The sequence below is a fragment of the Stylophora pistillata genome, chromosome 11 (genome assembly GCF_964205215.1).
Source record: "Stylophora pistillata chromosome 11, jaStyPist1.2, whole genome shotgun sequence".
NCBI lineage: Eukaryota > Metazoa > Cnidaria > Anthozoa > Scleractinia > Pocilloporidae > Stylophora > Stylophora pistillata.
Genome location: NC_142529.1, coordinates 19,611,685 through 19,625,534, shown reverse-complemented (window position 1 = coordinate 19,625,534; position 13,850 = coordinate 19,611,685). Strand labels below are relative to the sequence as shown.

General features: G+C 41.7%; 1 protein-coding gene across 6 annotated transcripts in view; it reads left to right on the top strand.

Annotated features, from left to right (window-relative positions):
* The window catches only part of LOC111345793 (uncharacterized), a 37,932-nt gene extending 26,986 nt beyond the window's left edge, over positions 1-10,946 (top strand). For 5 of the 6 annotated variants that reach the window (XM_088738400.1, XM_088738397.1, XM_088738396.1 and 2 more), the window contains 8 exons: positions 407-498; positions 674-823; positions 1,221-1,703; positions 1,860-1,996; positions 2,395-2,542; positions 2,732-2,784; positions 3,159-3,307; positions 5,594-10,946. In XM_088738400.1, coding sequence (XP_088594526.1) covers positions 407-498; positions 674-823; positions 1,221-1,703; positions 1,860-1,996; positions 2,395-2,542; positions 2,732-2,784; positions 3,159-3,307; positions 5,594-9,551 — 5,170 coding nt within the window. In that variant the 3' untranslated portion in view covers positions 9,552-10,946. The remainder of the gene's footprint in view (positions 1-406; positions 499-673; positions 824-1,220; positions 1,704-1,859; positions 1,997-2,394; positions 2,543-2,731; positions 2,785-3,158; positions 3,308-5,593) is intronic. The other variant, XM_088738398.1, reaches the window with a different exon arrangement.
* The last annotated feature ends 2,904 nt before the right edge of the window (positions 10,947-13,850 follow it).

The window sequence follows — 13,850 nt, the reverse complement described above, 5'->3', positions numbered from 1 at the left end:
ATGATAGTGAGCTTCTTTGGTTAACTCTTGTTGATTTATTTGACGTTTTTTCGCAAAAGATTTAGCCGCCCTTTTGCACTCTGTCTGTGACGAGAGTGAGTCGAGTTTCAGTAGAGATTAAAACAGTTTAGACTTTTTTATTTTGATATTGAATTGTCCTTTCCCATTCTTATGTCGACTATCCTCGAGTTAACCTAAGAGATTTGGTTATATCAACAAGGTTGAAATTGTAAATTGGCCACCGTAATGAGTTAAAAAGCTGCCGCTTCGAGCGTTAGCCCTTCGTCACTGCTGATGCAGTCATTTTTTATGTGCATCATAAGGTTTAGATCGACTGCATTTTGCGAACGTTAACGAGTCATAAACAGTTAAAATACAATTGTTAAAACACGTTTGTGCTGCTTAGATTTTCTAAAGAGAGTGACGCCCCAAACTACCCACAGACAATCGACTGGTCTGAGCTTGTGAGAGCTGCGGAGGAAGCGCAAAAGCAGCTCGGTGAGTGAACAACTAGCACTGCTGACTAAGAATATGTTCTTAGATATGTATACAACTTGCAAGTTGTGAAGTGATGTTTATACGAAAGAAACCGCGCACCCTTAAGATCGTAGCGGAGGGTGACGTATAGGCAGTAACGTATTATTTCTTTTTATTTTGTGCTTTTACCAAACAGGTCTCAGCAGTGAAGAAAAAAGCAATCATCTTGAAAGTAATGTTGTCAAGGACACTGGTTATGTGGGAGACATCGACACCTCGTCTAACGAATCTTGCGAGAGCGTAAGCTCCGAGTCTGAAGATAACATTCCTCTGGCGACTTCTAAAGGTACCCTGTGATCATGTTTTTTTTGTCATAAATGTTTGTAGACAGTAAATCTTTCCCACCATTGTACTTGTGGTTGTTATGTAAAACATTCAGTTAGCTATTGGTGTAGAAAGAATTTACACATATAAGCCTTAGAAAAGGAAGAGAGCAAACAAAAACCCGTTCTACAGATTGAGACAACGCATTGGTATAGCCTTTCACTATCATCGTCTAGAAAATAAAATTTTTTTGATTTACTACAGATTTTACCCCTTTTTTCATTTCATTCAGAAAAATTTATGGTTATGGATATCAAAACCCCTTTACGGACCACAATTGTTTTGATTGACAACAGTCGTAATTATGGCTTAAGTTAACGCAGCGTATTGTACTTCTCTTGTTTTTTTTTCCGAAATAGAAATGGATTACCTTGTAGATGAGCTCAGCGAAAATGCATTGGTACATGAGGATCGGAAATTTGTAATCAAGAAGGCTGCTGCGGGCCAAAGTTTGATGTTTGGACATTTTAACCGAGAGCAAGTAACTTCTAGAGTGTCCAACAAAGTTATGTTACCGACCTTAAAAGGAAGGAAACTCTCCCTTTTTCAAGATAGCTTCCTTCTAGAAGCCCACGACTTGAAACACCTGAAAGGTCTTAAAAAATGTGATACTTCCTTTTTCTTTGCCTCAGAAGCGGAAGGTATTCAATCTCATCTAATCACGGACTATGAAAGGTGGTTTTTCTTGTTTAATTGGATAAAAGACAGCAGTTTACACAACCAGACGTTTGCAGTAGAATGTGGACAATTTGTACAACAAATCAAACAGGAAACCCAAGCAGTTATGATGGGGGCTTCCTCTGGCTGCGTTGAAGAAATCCCTTGCATACAATCAACTAGGGGTAAGGAACTGTTCGTATGTATAATAATTCAGTCTAAGTTAACTTAGGTAAAACATTTCCAACATAAAATAATGCATTTGACCGGCCTTCATCTCTTGGGTGTGTGATACATTTGCCGAATTCCTGAACTTTGGTTTAATTATTATTATTTTCCAGAACTCTTAACAACGTCAGATAATCCGGAGTTAGCTGTTCAGTGGAATACGACTCAAGGGTCAACAAAACATTCTACTTCCAATGTATGGGTGTTGACGTGTTTGTACCGTCCAGCGAGGAATATTCTGTTTGTATATGTAAGTATTTAACAAGTGTAAATTGGCGATATTTCACTAATTTTTCTCTCTGAAAAGAGAGGGAAATTTCAACTTTGTAGAATCACTCTTTTTTTAAGTAGTCAGTCAGTATTTTAAGTTTGCACTTCACTCGACTCTGATGATGACTTCCGCTCAGGTTGTCGAAACGTCAGTCACTAATACCGAGAACATTCCTACCCAGGACCACCCCCACCAGGGCGATCAGACTACACGAACAGATGATACCCGTGGGTTAAAACGTTTCACTGTAAAAAGGCTGTCTGCCTAAAGATGAACGACCAGTGTACCGACCATACGCTTTCCCGTTAAAACTTTGTATGTTAAAGGCTGGTAAATTTATGTTGAACTTTAAAATGTCTTTTCTTTTCGTTTTTGAGGTTGCAGATAACAGTGATGTTTTCCCTCACAAAGCGTATTTCGATGATGATGGATACGAATTGTCAACCCAGCGCTGGCAGTGGCAGCGATACAGCGGCAGTTTATTTAATATCCAGAGTAGGCTACAAGAATTGCGGAAACTATCAGGTACTTCTTGCTTAGGGTTTACTTGGAGCTTTATGGCTCAGCTCGTGAAGAATTTCAGAATTGCTCCCAAGTTTTTTGACCCGATTCTAATTTGCTTATTTTTTCCTAAATTAGTTCTTTAATTTATAACAAGCTTATTAACACCGACAACGAGTCTTCTAATTTGAGTTATTGTCCTTCTATTGTTAGAGCAAATGAGACCAGAATTCGGCCCGACCCCTCTTCCTACGTGCAGTGCAAAGGTATGTTTGTTGTTTTTAGCTGGGGAGAGTAAGAATTTTGTTGACTTTGATAGGAATGTAGTACGCGCAGCATAAACCAGCTACCTGCTATCTCATCCTGTACCTCGTTAAGGAGTCCAATTCCTGAACATTGAATTTTTTCTCCGTGAGAACCGGTGTTGATCGCATTTTACAAAAAGTAATTGAAGCTTGCACCGTTGATAAGTCCTCCTTCTAAATGAATATTGGCACTCACAGTAAGTCGATTGTTACTTGAAGTGTTTTTCCATTTATGAGCTGTAAAGAAAGCGAAAGAGTCAATCATGTCTTTAGATGTAAGGTAATGAAATTACAATGAACTGCAGTAGGGATATGAACAATACGTTTCTTTACAGCAGATTTTGCCTCAAGTGCAAGGCAAGCACGTGTTACGTCAGCCTGAATGCTGTCCTACTTGGTTGTATACCATGGTGCGTCAATGCTTGGTCTATGCTCCAGAAGAAAGACAACCTTTAATCGCCATATTTGATGCCATCTCGTCGAGGTTAGTCATCATAAATGACCTTAGGCATCGCACTTTTGAAATCAAACAAAATATTAATATGAGCACGATCCTTCGCAGTAAAGCACTATTTGAGCAATAGTGAAAATCAGACCTGAAAAAAATTTCAGGCCTGTACGGGATTCGAACCACTGACCTCTGCGATACTAGTGCAGCGCTCTACCAATTGAGCTAACAAGCCAACTGGGAGCAGGCCATCAAATTAATTCGACATAAACCCGTAGATGATAAATCAAACAACAACAAACATATGAGACATATGTGTGAACTGCGGTTATGAGACGTATATGAGCACGATCCTTCGCAGTAAAGCACTATTTGAGCTTTACTTACTTTTAATTTGATGGCCTGCTCCCAGTTGGCTTGTTAGCTCAATTGGTAGAGCGCTGCTCTCGTATCGCAGAGGTCAGTGGTTCGAATCCCGTACAGGCCTGAAATTTTTTTCAGGTCTGATTTTCACTATTGCTCAAATAGTGCTTTACTGCGAAGGATCGTGCTCATATACGTCTCATAACCGCAGTTCACACATATGTTTCATATGTTTGTTGTTGTTTGATTTATCATCTACGGGTTTATGTCGAATTAATTTGATGGCCTGCTCCCAGTTGGCTTGTTAGCTCAATTGGTAGAGCGCTGCACTAGTATCGCAGAGGTCAGTGGTTCGAATCCCGTACAGGCCTGAAATTTTTTTCAGGTCTGATTTTCACTATTGCTCAAATAGTGCTTTACTGCGAAGGATCGTGCTCATATACGTCTCATAACCGCAGTTCACACATATGTTTCATATGTTTGTTGTTGTTAAAATATTAATATTAATGAAAGGGTTACGCGTTGTGGTCCATTTACAACACTAAGTATCCCGAACTGAATATAAACATTTTACACGTAAGATTAATAAAACTTACCCACTCCTTGGCGATTTCTGCCGATTTGGGCTTGGTTATTACTATTACTGTCAATGTTATTCCCATTTTAACAGCAATATATATTACTTATAGCACGTTCAATTTCCGAAACTTAACACCGCGTTTCGCAACGCTGAACGCGATTCATTTGTTGGGGGAAGTGAATCGTAGTTAGCCTGCAGTGCAGGCGTCTTATTAGGGCAATTTATCGTTAAACACGAAGGCCGCTATGAAAGGAGAGGTGCCTTAGGTACCTCTGGACCATTTGTCAATCAACCGTCGTGTGATGTAGAACTCCAACAGTCAAGTCAGCTTGAGCTATAGCTAATCCTAAGCAGTGAACAGCGGGCGCATTCCTCAAAATTGTTTTATGTTTTCATCACAATACAAGAATTTTTGAGATTTGTATTTCCTTTCTCCAGTGGAAACTGTCTTTATTTGTGGCGGTAAATTTAAAATCGAAGTAGGTGGTTCGCACGTTACATCATTGCTACCATGCTGGTGGAAGTAAACATCTCATTAGCTCCGTTTGTTCGTCTGTCAGGCACCTAAGGGACCTCTCCTTTTATAGCGCGCCTTCGTGTTTAAGAAGTGCGCGCTTGTTTATTCAACCGACCATGTTTGATTTAGAGTTTGAGTCGACGGTAGGGGGAGGGGGAGGGGGCGGGGGCGGGAAAGGGCGAGAGGACGACGGAATATTCACTACCTCACCCCGGCCCCTCTCTTTATTTTTGACCGTCAATGATGGCGGTCATTTTTCGCTAAGCAAATACTGTGCACTCGCTCGCCCTAATTACGCCTGTTCTGCAGGCTAAATCGTCGTAGGAGCAAACTCCCCGAAAATACGCTGAATATTTATTCAAACACGTGCGTGATCGCGTGGGTCATCTGCTTGAAAGATCAGATAAGTGGAAGGAAAACCTTTGAAACTCGGAAAACTTCGGAACTCCTACGTCATATAACCTGTCAGGAAGAGTGCTGACGTACCCTAAAAAATTGTTTTAAAAAAAGAAACAAAAAAACAAAAACAGAATCTGAACATTTTCATTACCAATCAACAAAGAGGAGTTTAAGAAAACCATTGAGAGAAAACGTAAGAAAGTTAGTGCATCGGTACATTTATGAGAAATTAAACTTTGCTTAAATTTGTGATGAGATGATTCAATTCAAAGGCTCAAACCTATTGATACAAAGTTAGTCAGACAAGGTAGGACCCTTTTGAATGTAACAGCAGAAAATTCTTTCTTGGATGGAACATACCGTACTCCACTAAGTCCTGAAATATGAACCTTTCTGCGTAAGCATTTTCCAGTCAGCGCAAACATAACTCAGTAAATAAATTCATATCATTTTTTTCTTGTAGGACATTAGGAGCGCACTTGATATCGACTTGGTTGAGTCAGTATAATCAATTAATATCTTCACCCCTGAATAAATGCCAGTCAGAAGATCCTTGCCTTGTAAACGATGAAACGAATAACTTTTTTGAAACGTTATACGAAGAACATAGGGAGGATTTGGCTAAGGATGCGTCATTAACTGCTTTCACCCTAACCATCGACAGCAAACGCGGATACCTGGATAAAGACTGGCGAAGAAACATTAGGGATGAGTTGGCGAAGAGTGCGTCGTCAACTGCTTTCACCCTAACCATCAACGGCGAAGAGAAAGACCTGGATAGAGACCGGGGAAGAGGTCTTGAAGAAGGTTTGGCGAATAGTACGTCATTAACTGCTTTCACCCTAACCATCAACGGCGAAGAGAAAGACCTGGATAGAGACCGGGGAAGAGGTCTTGAAGAAGGTTTGGCGAATAGTACGTCATTAACTGCTTTCACCCTAACCATCAACAGCGAACACGGATACCTGTATGGAGACTGGGAAAGAGGCCTTGGGGAGGAGTTGGCAAAGAGTAGGTCATTAACTGCTTTCACCCTAGCCATTAACATCGAGTACGGATACATAGGTAACGACTGGGGAATACGCCTTGGGAAAGAGTTGGCAAAGAGTACGTCATTAACTGCTTTAACCCTAACCATCCACATCAAACGCGGAGACTTGTGTAAAGACTGGGGAAGAGGCCTTGGGGAAGGTTTGGCGAATAGTACGTCATTAACTGCTTTCACCCTAACCATCAACAGCGGACACGGAGACTTTGATGGAGACTGGGTAAGACGCCTGGGAGAAGGTTTGGCGAAGAGTGCGTCATTAACTGCTTTCACCCTAACAATCAACAGCGAACGCCTATACCAGCTTGGAAACTGGGGAAGAGGCCTCGGAGAAGGTTTGGCGAATAGTACGTCATTAACTGCTTTCACCCTCACAATCAACAGCAAACGCCCATACCTGGAGGGAGACTGGGGAAGAGGCCTCGGAGAAGGTTTGGCGAATAGTACGTCATTAACTGCTTTCACCCTCACAGTCAACAGCGAACACCTTTTCCTGGATGGAGAGTGGGGAAGAGGCGTCGGAGAAGGTTTAGCGAATAGTACGTCATTAACTGCTTTCAACTTCACAATCAACAGCAAACACGGAGACTTGAGTGGAGACTGTGGAAGAGGCCTCGGAGAAGGTTTGGCGAAGAGTACGTCATTAACTGCTTTCACCTTAACAATCAACAGTGAACACGGATACTTGCGTGGAAACTGTGGAAGAGGCCTCGGAGAAGGTTTGGCGAAGAGTACGTCATTAACTGCTTTCACCTTCACAATCAACAGCGAACACGGATACTTGCGTGGAGACTGTGGAAGAGGCCTTGTAGAAGGTTTGGCAAAGAGTACGTCATTAACTGCTTTCACCTTCACAATCAACAGCGAACACGGATTCTTGCATGGAGACAGTGGAAGAGGCCTTGTAGAAGGTTTGGCGAAGAGTACGTCATTAACTGCTTTCACCTTCACAATCAACAGCGAACACGGATTCTTGCATGGAGACAGTGGAAGAGGCCTCGGAGAAGGTTTGGCGAAGAGTACGTCATTAACTGCTTTCACCCTCACAATCAACAGCAAACACGGATACTTGCATGGAGACAGTGGAAGAGGCCTCGGAGAAGGTTTGGCGAAGAGTACGTCATTAACTGCTTTCACCTTCACAATCAACAGCGAAAACGGATTCTTGCATGGAGACTGTGGAAGAGGCCTCGGAGAAGGTTTGGCGAAGAGTACGTCATTAACTGCTTTCACCTTCACAATCAACAGCGAAAACGGATTCTTGCATGGAGACTGTGGAAGAGGCCTCGGAGAAGGTTTGGCGAAGAGTACGTCATTAACTGCTTTCACCTTCACGATCAACAGCGAACGCCCATACCTGGAGGGAGACTGTGGAAGAGGCCTCGGAGAAGGTTTGGCGAAGAGTACGTCATTAACTGCTTTCACCTTCACAATCAACAGCGAACACGGATACTTGCGTGGAGACTGTGGAAGAGGCCTCGGAGAAGGTTTGGCGAAGAGTACGTCATTAACTGCTTTCACCTTCACAATCAACAGCGAACACGGATACTTGCGTGGAGACTGTGGAAGAGGCCTCGGAGAAGGTTTGGCGAAGAGTACGTCATTAACTGCTTTCACCTTCACAATCAACAGCGAACACGGATACTTGCGTGGAGACTGTGGAAGAGGCCTCGGAGAAGGTTTGGCGAAGAGTACGTCATTAACTGCTTTCACCTTCACAATCAACAGCGAACACGGATATTTGCGTGGAGACTGTGGAAGAGGCCTTGTAGAAGGTTTGGCAAAGAGTACGTCATTAACTGCTTTCACCTTCACATTCAACAGCGAACGCGAATACCTGGATGAAGACTGGGGAAGAGTCCTCGGAGAAGGTTTGGCGAAAAGTAAGTCATTAACGTCTTTCACCCTCACAATCAACAGCGAACACGGATACCAGTATGGAGACTGGGGAAGAGGTCTCGGAGAAGGTTTGGCGAATAGTACGTCATTAACTGCTTTCACCCTCTCAATCAATAGCGAATACGGAGACCCGAAAAGAGACTGGGGAAGAGGCCTCGTAGGAGGTTTGGCGAATAGTACGTCATTAACTGCTTTCACCCTCACAATCAACAGCGAACGCCTATACCTGGATGGAGACTGGGGAAGAGACCTCGGAGAAGCTTTAGTGAATAATACGTCATTAACTGCTTTCACCATCACAATCAACAGCAAAAGCCAATACCTGGATGGAGACTGGGGAAGAGGCCTCGGAGAAGGTTTGGCGAATAATAAGTCATTAACTGCTTTCACCTTCACAATCAACAGCAAACACGGATACCTGCATGGAGACTGGGGAAGAGGCCTCGGAGAAGGTTTGGCGAAGAGTACGTCATTAACTGCTTTCACCTTCACAATCAACAGCGAACGCGAATACCTGCATGGAGACAGTGGAAGAGGCCTCGGAGAAGGTTTGGCGAAGAGTACGTCATTAACTGCTTTCACCCTCACAATCAACAGCAAACGCAAATACCTGGATGGAGACTGGGGAAGAGGCCTCGGAGAAGGTTTGGCGAAGAGTACGTCAATAACTGCTTTCACCCTCACAATCAGCAGCAAATGCGGATACCTAGTTGGAGACTGGGCAAGAGGCCTCGGAGAAGGTTTGGCGAATAGTACGTCATTAACTGCTTTCACCCTCACAATCAACAGCGAACACAGATACCTGCGTGGAGACTGGGCAAGAGGCCTCGGAGAAGGTTTGGCGAATAGTACGTCATTAACTGCCTTCACCCTCACAATAAACAGCGAACACGGATACCTGTATGGAGACTGGGGAAGAGGTCTCGGAAATGGTTTGGCGAATAGTACGTCAATAACTGCTTTCACCCTCACAATCAATAGCAAGCCCAGATACCTGTATGGTGACTGGGTAAAAGGGCTGGTTGAAGGTCTGGTGGAAAGCACATCGATAACTGCCTTAATCCTGACAACCATCAATAACGATGACCTGACGGGGAATTTTGTTGAAAGCCTGGGAAGGGTTTTCCAAAGTAGCAAGTTATTAGTTTATTCTAATGTGAGGATTTCTGACAGCAGTCCTCCGGGTGGATGTTTCTCTTCTTTTGATGTTGATAGTGGTTTTGAAGGAAGCCCACCGTTGTGTCAGTGGAATCGACAAATCAATCATGAAGAGGAATCTTTAGACTCTGGATATCTTAGTTTTTCGGAGTATTCAACAAAATTAACGGAACGGAAAATGAAGAAGTATGACGCGAAGAAGGAAAGAACGCCAAAGGAATGCACGAAAAAGTATGATGACGAGATCTTTGTTGGTAAAAAAAAAGACGCGCAAGTCGTGTTAAATCCTTACAGTACAAATCGAATTGATGCTTAACCTAACGTGGATCATTCAAGCGCACACAGACGTTTGAAAACTTCAAGATTTTGTTTCTGTTCCTTCCCGATAGGATAGAGCTTTTGAAGCTCAAAACAACAACAAAAAAAGTATGTTAAATAATACTCGTTTCGAAGCACAATAAGCATGCAGTTGCTCAATCGAGGAAACTATTTTTGGAGTTTACGATACTTTCTTAATTTCCTAACGTGATGCTAATCATGGCTGAAAACAAACTGAGTTTTCTAACTTCATCTGAAAATTTGGAGACTCTTCACTGGAACGGTACGAATATTATTTTGAGGTGTTGATATTTCCCGAGAGTGAAAGTTTTGTTTTAAATTGTACAATTTTCAGAATTTTCAAGACAAATTTTGTGGTCATGAATTCTTGTAAACAATTGCAACTAAGCTGGGTATTGTAAATCTACTACACGGGTCTAGTAAATGCAAGAAATTTGTCAGGTTTTCGCTTCGTTTTTCGAGCGGCTGATATAAATTCCCTTTTTTTGCGCTGCTGAGCAAACAATTGACAATTCTTTGGATAAAGATTTCCTTTGTCGTTTTTGCCTGTCATATATTCGTAGAGAAGCTAGAATTGCTTTCGGCTGCGCCTCTAGTAACTCTTAGCTTCTCTCGTGCTCTCAATTTTTCTCTCGTGCATTCATAACTCGGCATATATCGAAAAATCTCTATTCAAAAGATTGCAAATTAATATTGTCTACTCAGAAGCGAAAAACAACTAGTTTCTTGCATATACGAGACTGGGTAGTAGAGTCAACATGCCGGCTTGAATCGTTTCAGTATCTGCTCCCTAACCAATATATACACGCAAAGCATGAACCAATTCTTTATTACTAGAATGTTTGTTATCAACGGAGTCCTCCTTTTATTGCAACCATATTTAACGGTGATGATGACTATTGTAGTCCCCTCCCCCCCCCCTCCGAAAAAAAAAAAAACCAAAGAAAGAATGATAGGCCGATTGTCTCGAAACGTTAATTCATTTTAAGTAATAAATGAACGAATTATTTTCCGGTTGTTGCTTACTAAAACAGCCATAATTAGTTGAAGTTTCAAAGGAGTGAGAATCGAAATAATTATAGAACTTTTTAATACCAGAAGAAATCAAAGTGGCTGTGAGCCACTAAACTCAAGCCGGGAATGGACTTTTTGTATTAATTCATAGCTCAGGGGGTCCACTTCCAGGAAAATCTGACAATGCTTCTTTTTTCTCATTAAAAGCACTCGCACACTTTTATAAAAGTTTTATTGAAGTTGTATTTTGACATCTTATGCAGTGATAAAAAGTTTTGATGTGACAAAGATTATTAAGGGTTTCTTCCTGGTACTGTTATTAAAAATGGGAAGATTATTTCGTTTCGATAAACATGAACCACAGGCTGAGATGTTCACTGTCTGCCTAAAGTATTACCATCATTCAAGTTGAGTAATTCTATGGTTTTCTACGTAGGTTGAATATTTGCCAATGTAGCACAGCGGACTGGCTAGTAGCCCGGAAAGCGAGAGGCGTTTTAAGGGATTTGTTTCCTTACAAAGAAATTTTGGGAAAGACAGCGTTTATCTTTACGATGCGTGTGTTTTAAAAGCTACCCGGTCGACTTCGTCTCGGTCCATGAAAACGGAAAGAAAAAAAACGAGGCTAATATTCAACCATCTTGACCGAACAAGCTTGGTCAAGAAAGGATTTATCATATAGCAAAAATGTTTCGCTTTAAAAAGAATCAAGAATGACTCGTTTACTTCGAGAGCCGGGAGAGAAAGTCAAATGTGTTTGTAGCCTAATGACGAGGGTCATTTATGTTTTCTTTGTTTTGAATGTCTTCTGCCGCTTTTTGCAACTTCATCGCCGACAGTGTCCAAAAGTTACGAACCATTTCCAGTCCGCTGCATGCAATTTTTTTCTTACGCGGGATCAAAGCGGGGAATCCCGGCGAGTAGACAAGATGGGCTCATCTTGCCAGCTCGGGTAGCCAATCAGAACGCAGGATTCACTCTGTAGTGCTAACGGGCGTTGCTAGCTATATAAACGATAGAAATGATTTCGCTCCGCGTTTACGTGAAACGGCAAATGTCAGCTTGCCCTTTCACGTTTCACGTAAAATAGCGTGAACATTGCTGCTTTAGCTTCGCGTGAGCTCACGTCATGGCGGATTTGAAGTTGCTCTTGGATGACTTGCAAGGTATAGCTTTAGTGCCTTTTTTCACAGTTAACCTCTACACTGTGAGAGGAAAAGTGAAGAAAATCACGTGGAAAAATGGTGGGGAAAACGAGGTCACGTGGTCACTTACCATTCATGTTCCAGGTAAACGCGATGCGAAATCTCTATACAATTCTCTGTACCCTATACAAATACAATTCGAAACAAGAGTATCGAATACAACATGAGCAACAGTTATTATTTATAGTTAATACCGTGCGTATTCAAATGTAAAACGTAAATATTTCCTTTCAATACATTACACCATAAACTAACATGCTAGAGTGAAAATCTACATAAGAGAAAATAAAACTGCGATGATCAGTTACTGGAGGGATGTTACTAAAACTGGGAACGGGGAACGGGTGTACAGCGGTAACCCTCCAGAGAATTCAAAATGGCGTAGTAAACGATGTTTACAAACACTGATTTTATCGCTAGGTCGCCGCTTGCAGGGAAATTAGACGACTCGCTTTTATTTAACTATTACCCAGGCGAAGCTACGAAGCCTAGTATTCCGAGGCGAGAATTCGAAGTCAACATTTTTGCAATGGCTGCCACCATTTGTTCTGACGTCTCTCTTCGTTTTTCCTTCCTGAAATCTGCATCTTTTGGCGGAGTTTAGGTATGTTGGTTGTTTGCATTGCCCAACAGCAGTTTTTGCAGATAAGTAGCAAGGAGGTAATATCTAGGCTTTTGTACATTATGCTTTTGTTTCCCCACTAAAATGCTCCACCTTAATGCTCCATTTTTCCCACTAAAATGCTCGGTCTCCCCCAAAAAAGTAACTTAAATGCTCGGATAATGCTCATTATACAAACGTTTTTTTAAATTAATTTGAAAGTTTACACTTACGTACAAGTGTTGCAAGTAACGACAACGTATACAAGTTTATATTTTCCTCGTGACCCGTGTAACTTACACGGGCCACGAAGAAAACAAACATGGCCGCCTTTTGAATCTCGAAAGGTAAAACCGCTGACTTGTCCTCAGTCTCCAGCTCCATTCAGCTGTATTAGGTTTTTCATGAATTAAAAGCGGGACTGAAAAAAGTTAATTTCTATTTTATTTTCACGCAAAAAAATAATTTTCCGGGAAAATGCCACTAAAATGCTCGAATAATGCTAGCATAATGTACAAAAGCCTAGTAATATCTTAGATTAACAGAAATGAGCTAGGAAACGTAATAACCAGCCTAGTTATTAGAACTACTACATGCAGATATCTGCTTACCTTGCCGCAAAATAACATCAGGAACATATCTTTGTATCGACCCATAAACTTCCATGTAAACAATAGAGAAATCAAACATTGACAGAACTTTTAATAACATTTAACTTAACAGGAAAACATGAGTTATGTATTCAAGAATGTAGGTGTATGAATTCACATTCATGCTAATGCTTACAATAATATTTACACTGCATTGATCATATTCAAGAAAAAGTGATTCCCATAATGGGCGTGATAGTCATTCAGCTGTTTGCTTTACAACAATATTGATATTGCTAGGTTGTAACGGTGAAGATATTAGAGGTAAACTTCATTACCTTGCAGTACAATTACTCTACGAATATAAGAATAAATGCCGCGAGCTTGTAGTTCTGTGTTGATTGTTCAAATGCTGTGTATGAATTGTAAGATACTCACCTCTCCGAGAATTTGATTTCTATGCAACCTGCAATGTGTGCCAGACAAAAACTAAATTTATGAGGCACTCAACATTTCAAAGTAAAATCCTTCAATAAAACCTATACTTACCGTCCATGCTTTTTGCTCCGACGATCGCGTTCGAAGAGCACGTGCTCAAAACTAGTTGCCAGACCCTTTTAGTTCCCTTTACTCCGCCCGCGGATCTGCCTTTCCTGCATCGGTCTGGTCAGCCTCGAACGTGCCTACAGCCGATGTCAACGTGGACAACCTTTTAAATCTTCGCTCGCGAGTCAAGCCAACAGACTTCGCCATTTTGAATTCTCAGGTGGGTTATCGCTGTACACCCGTTCCCCGTTCCCCGTTCTCCCTTTCCCGTTCCCCGTTCCTCGTTCTCCGTTCTCCGTTCCCCGTTCCCCTTTCCCCGT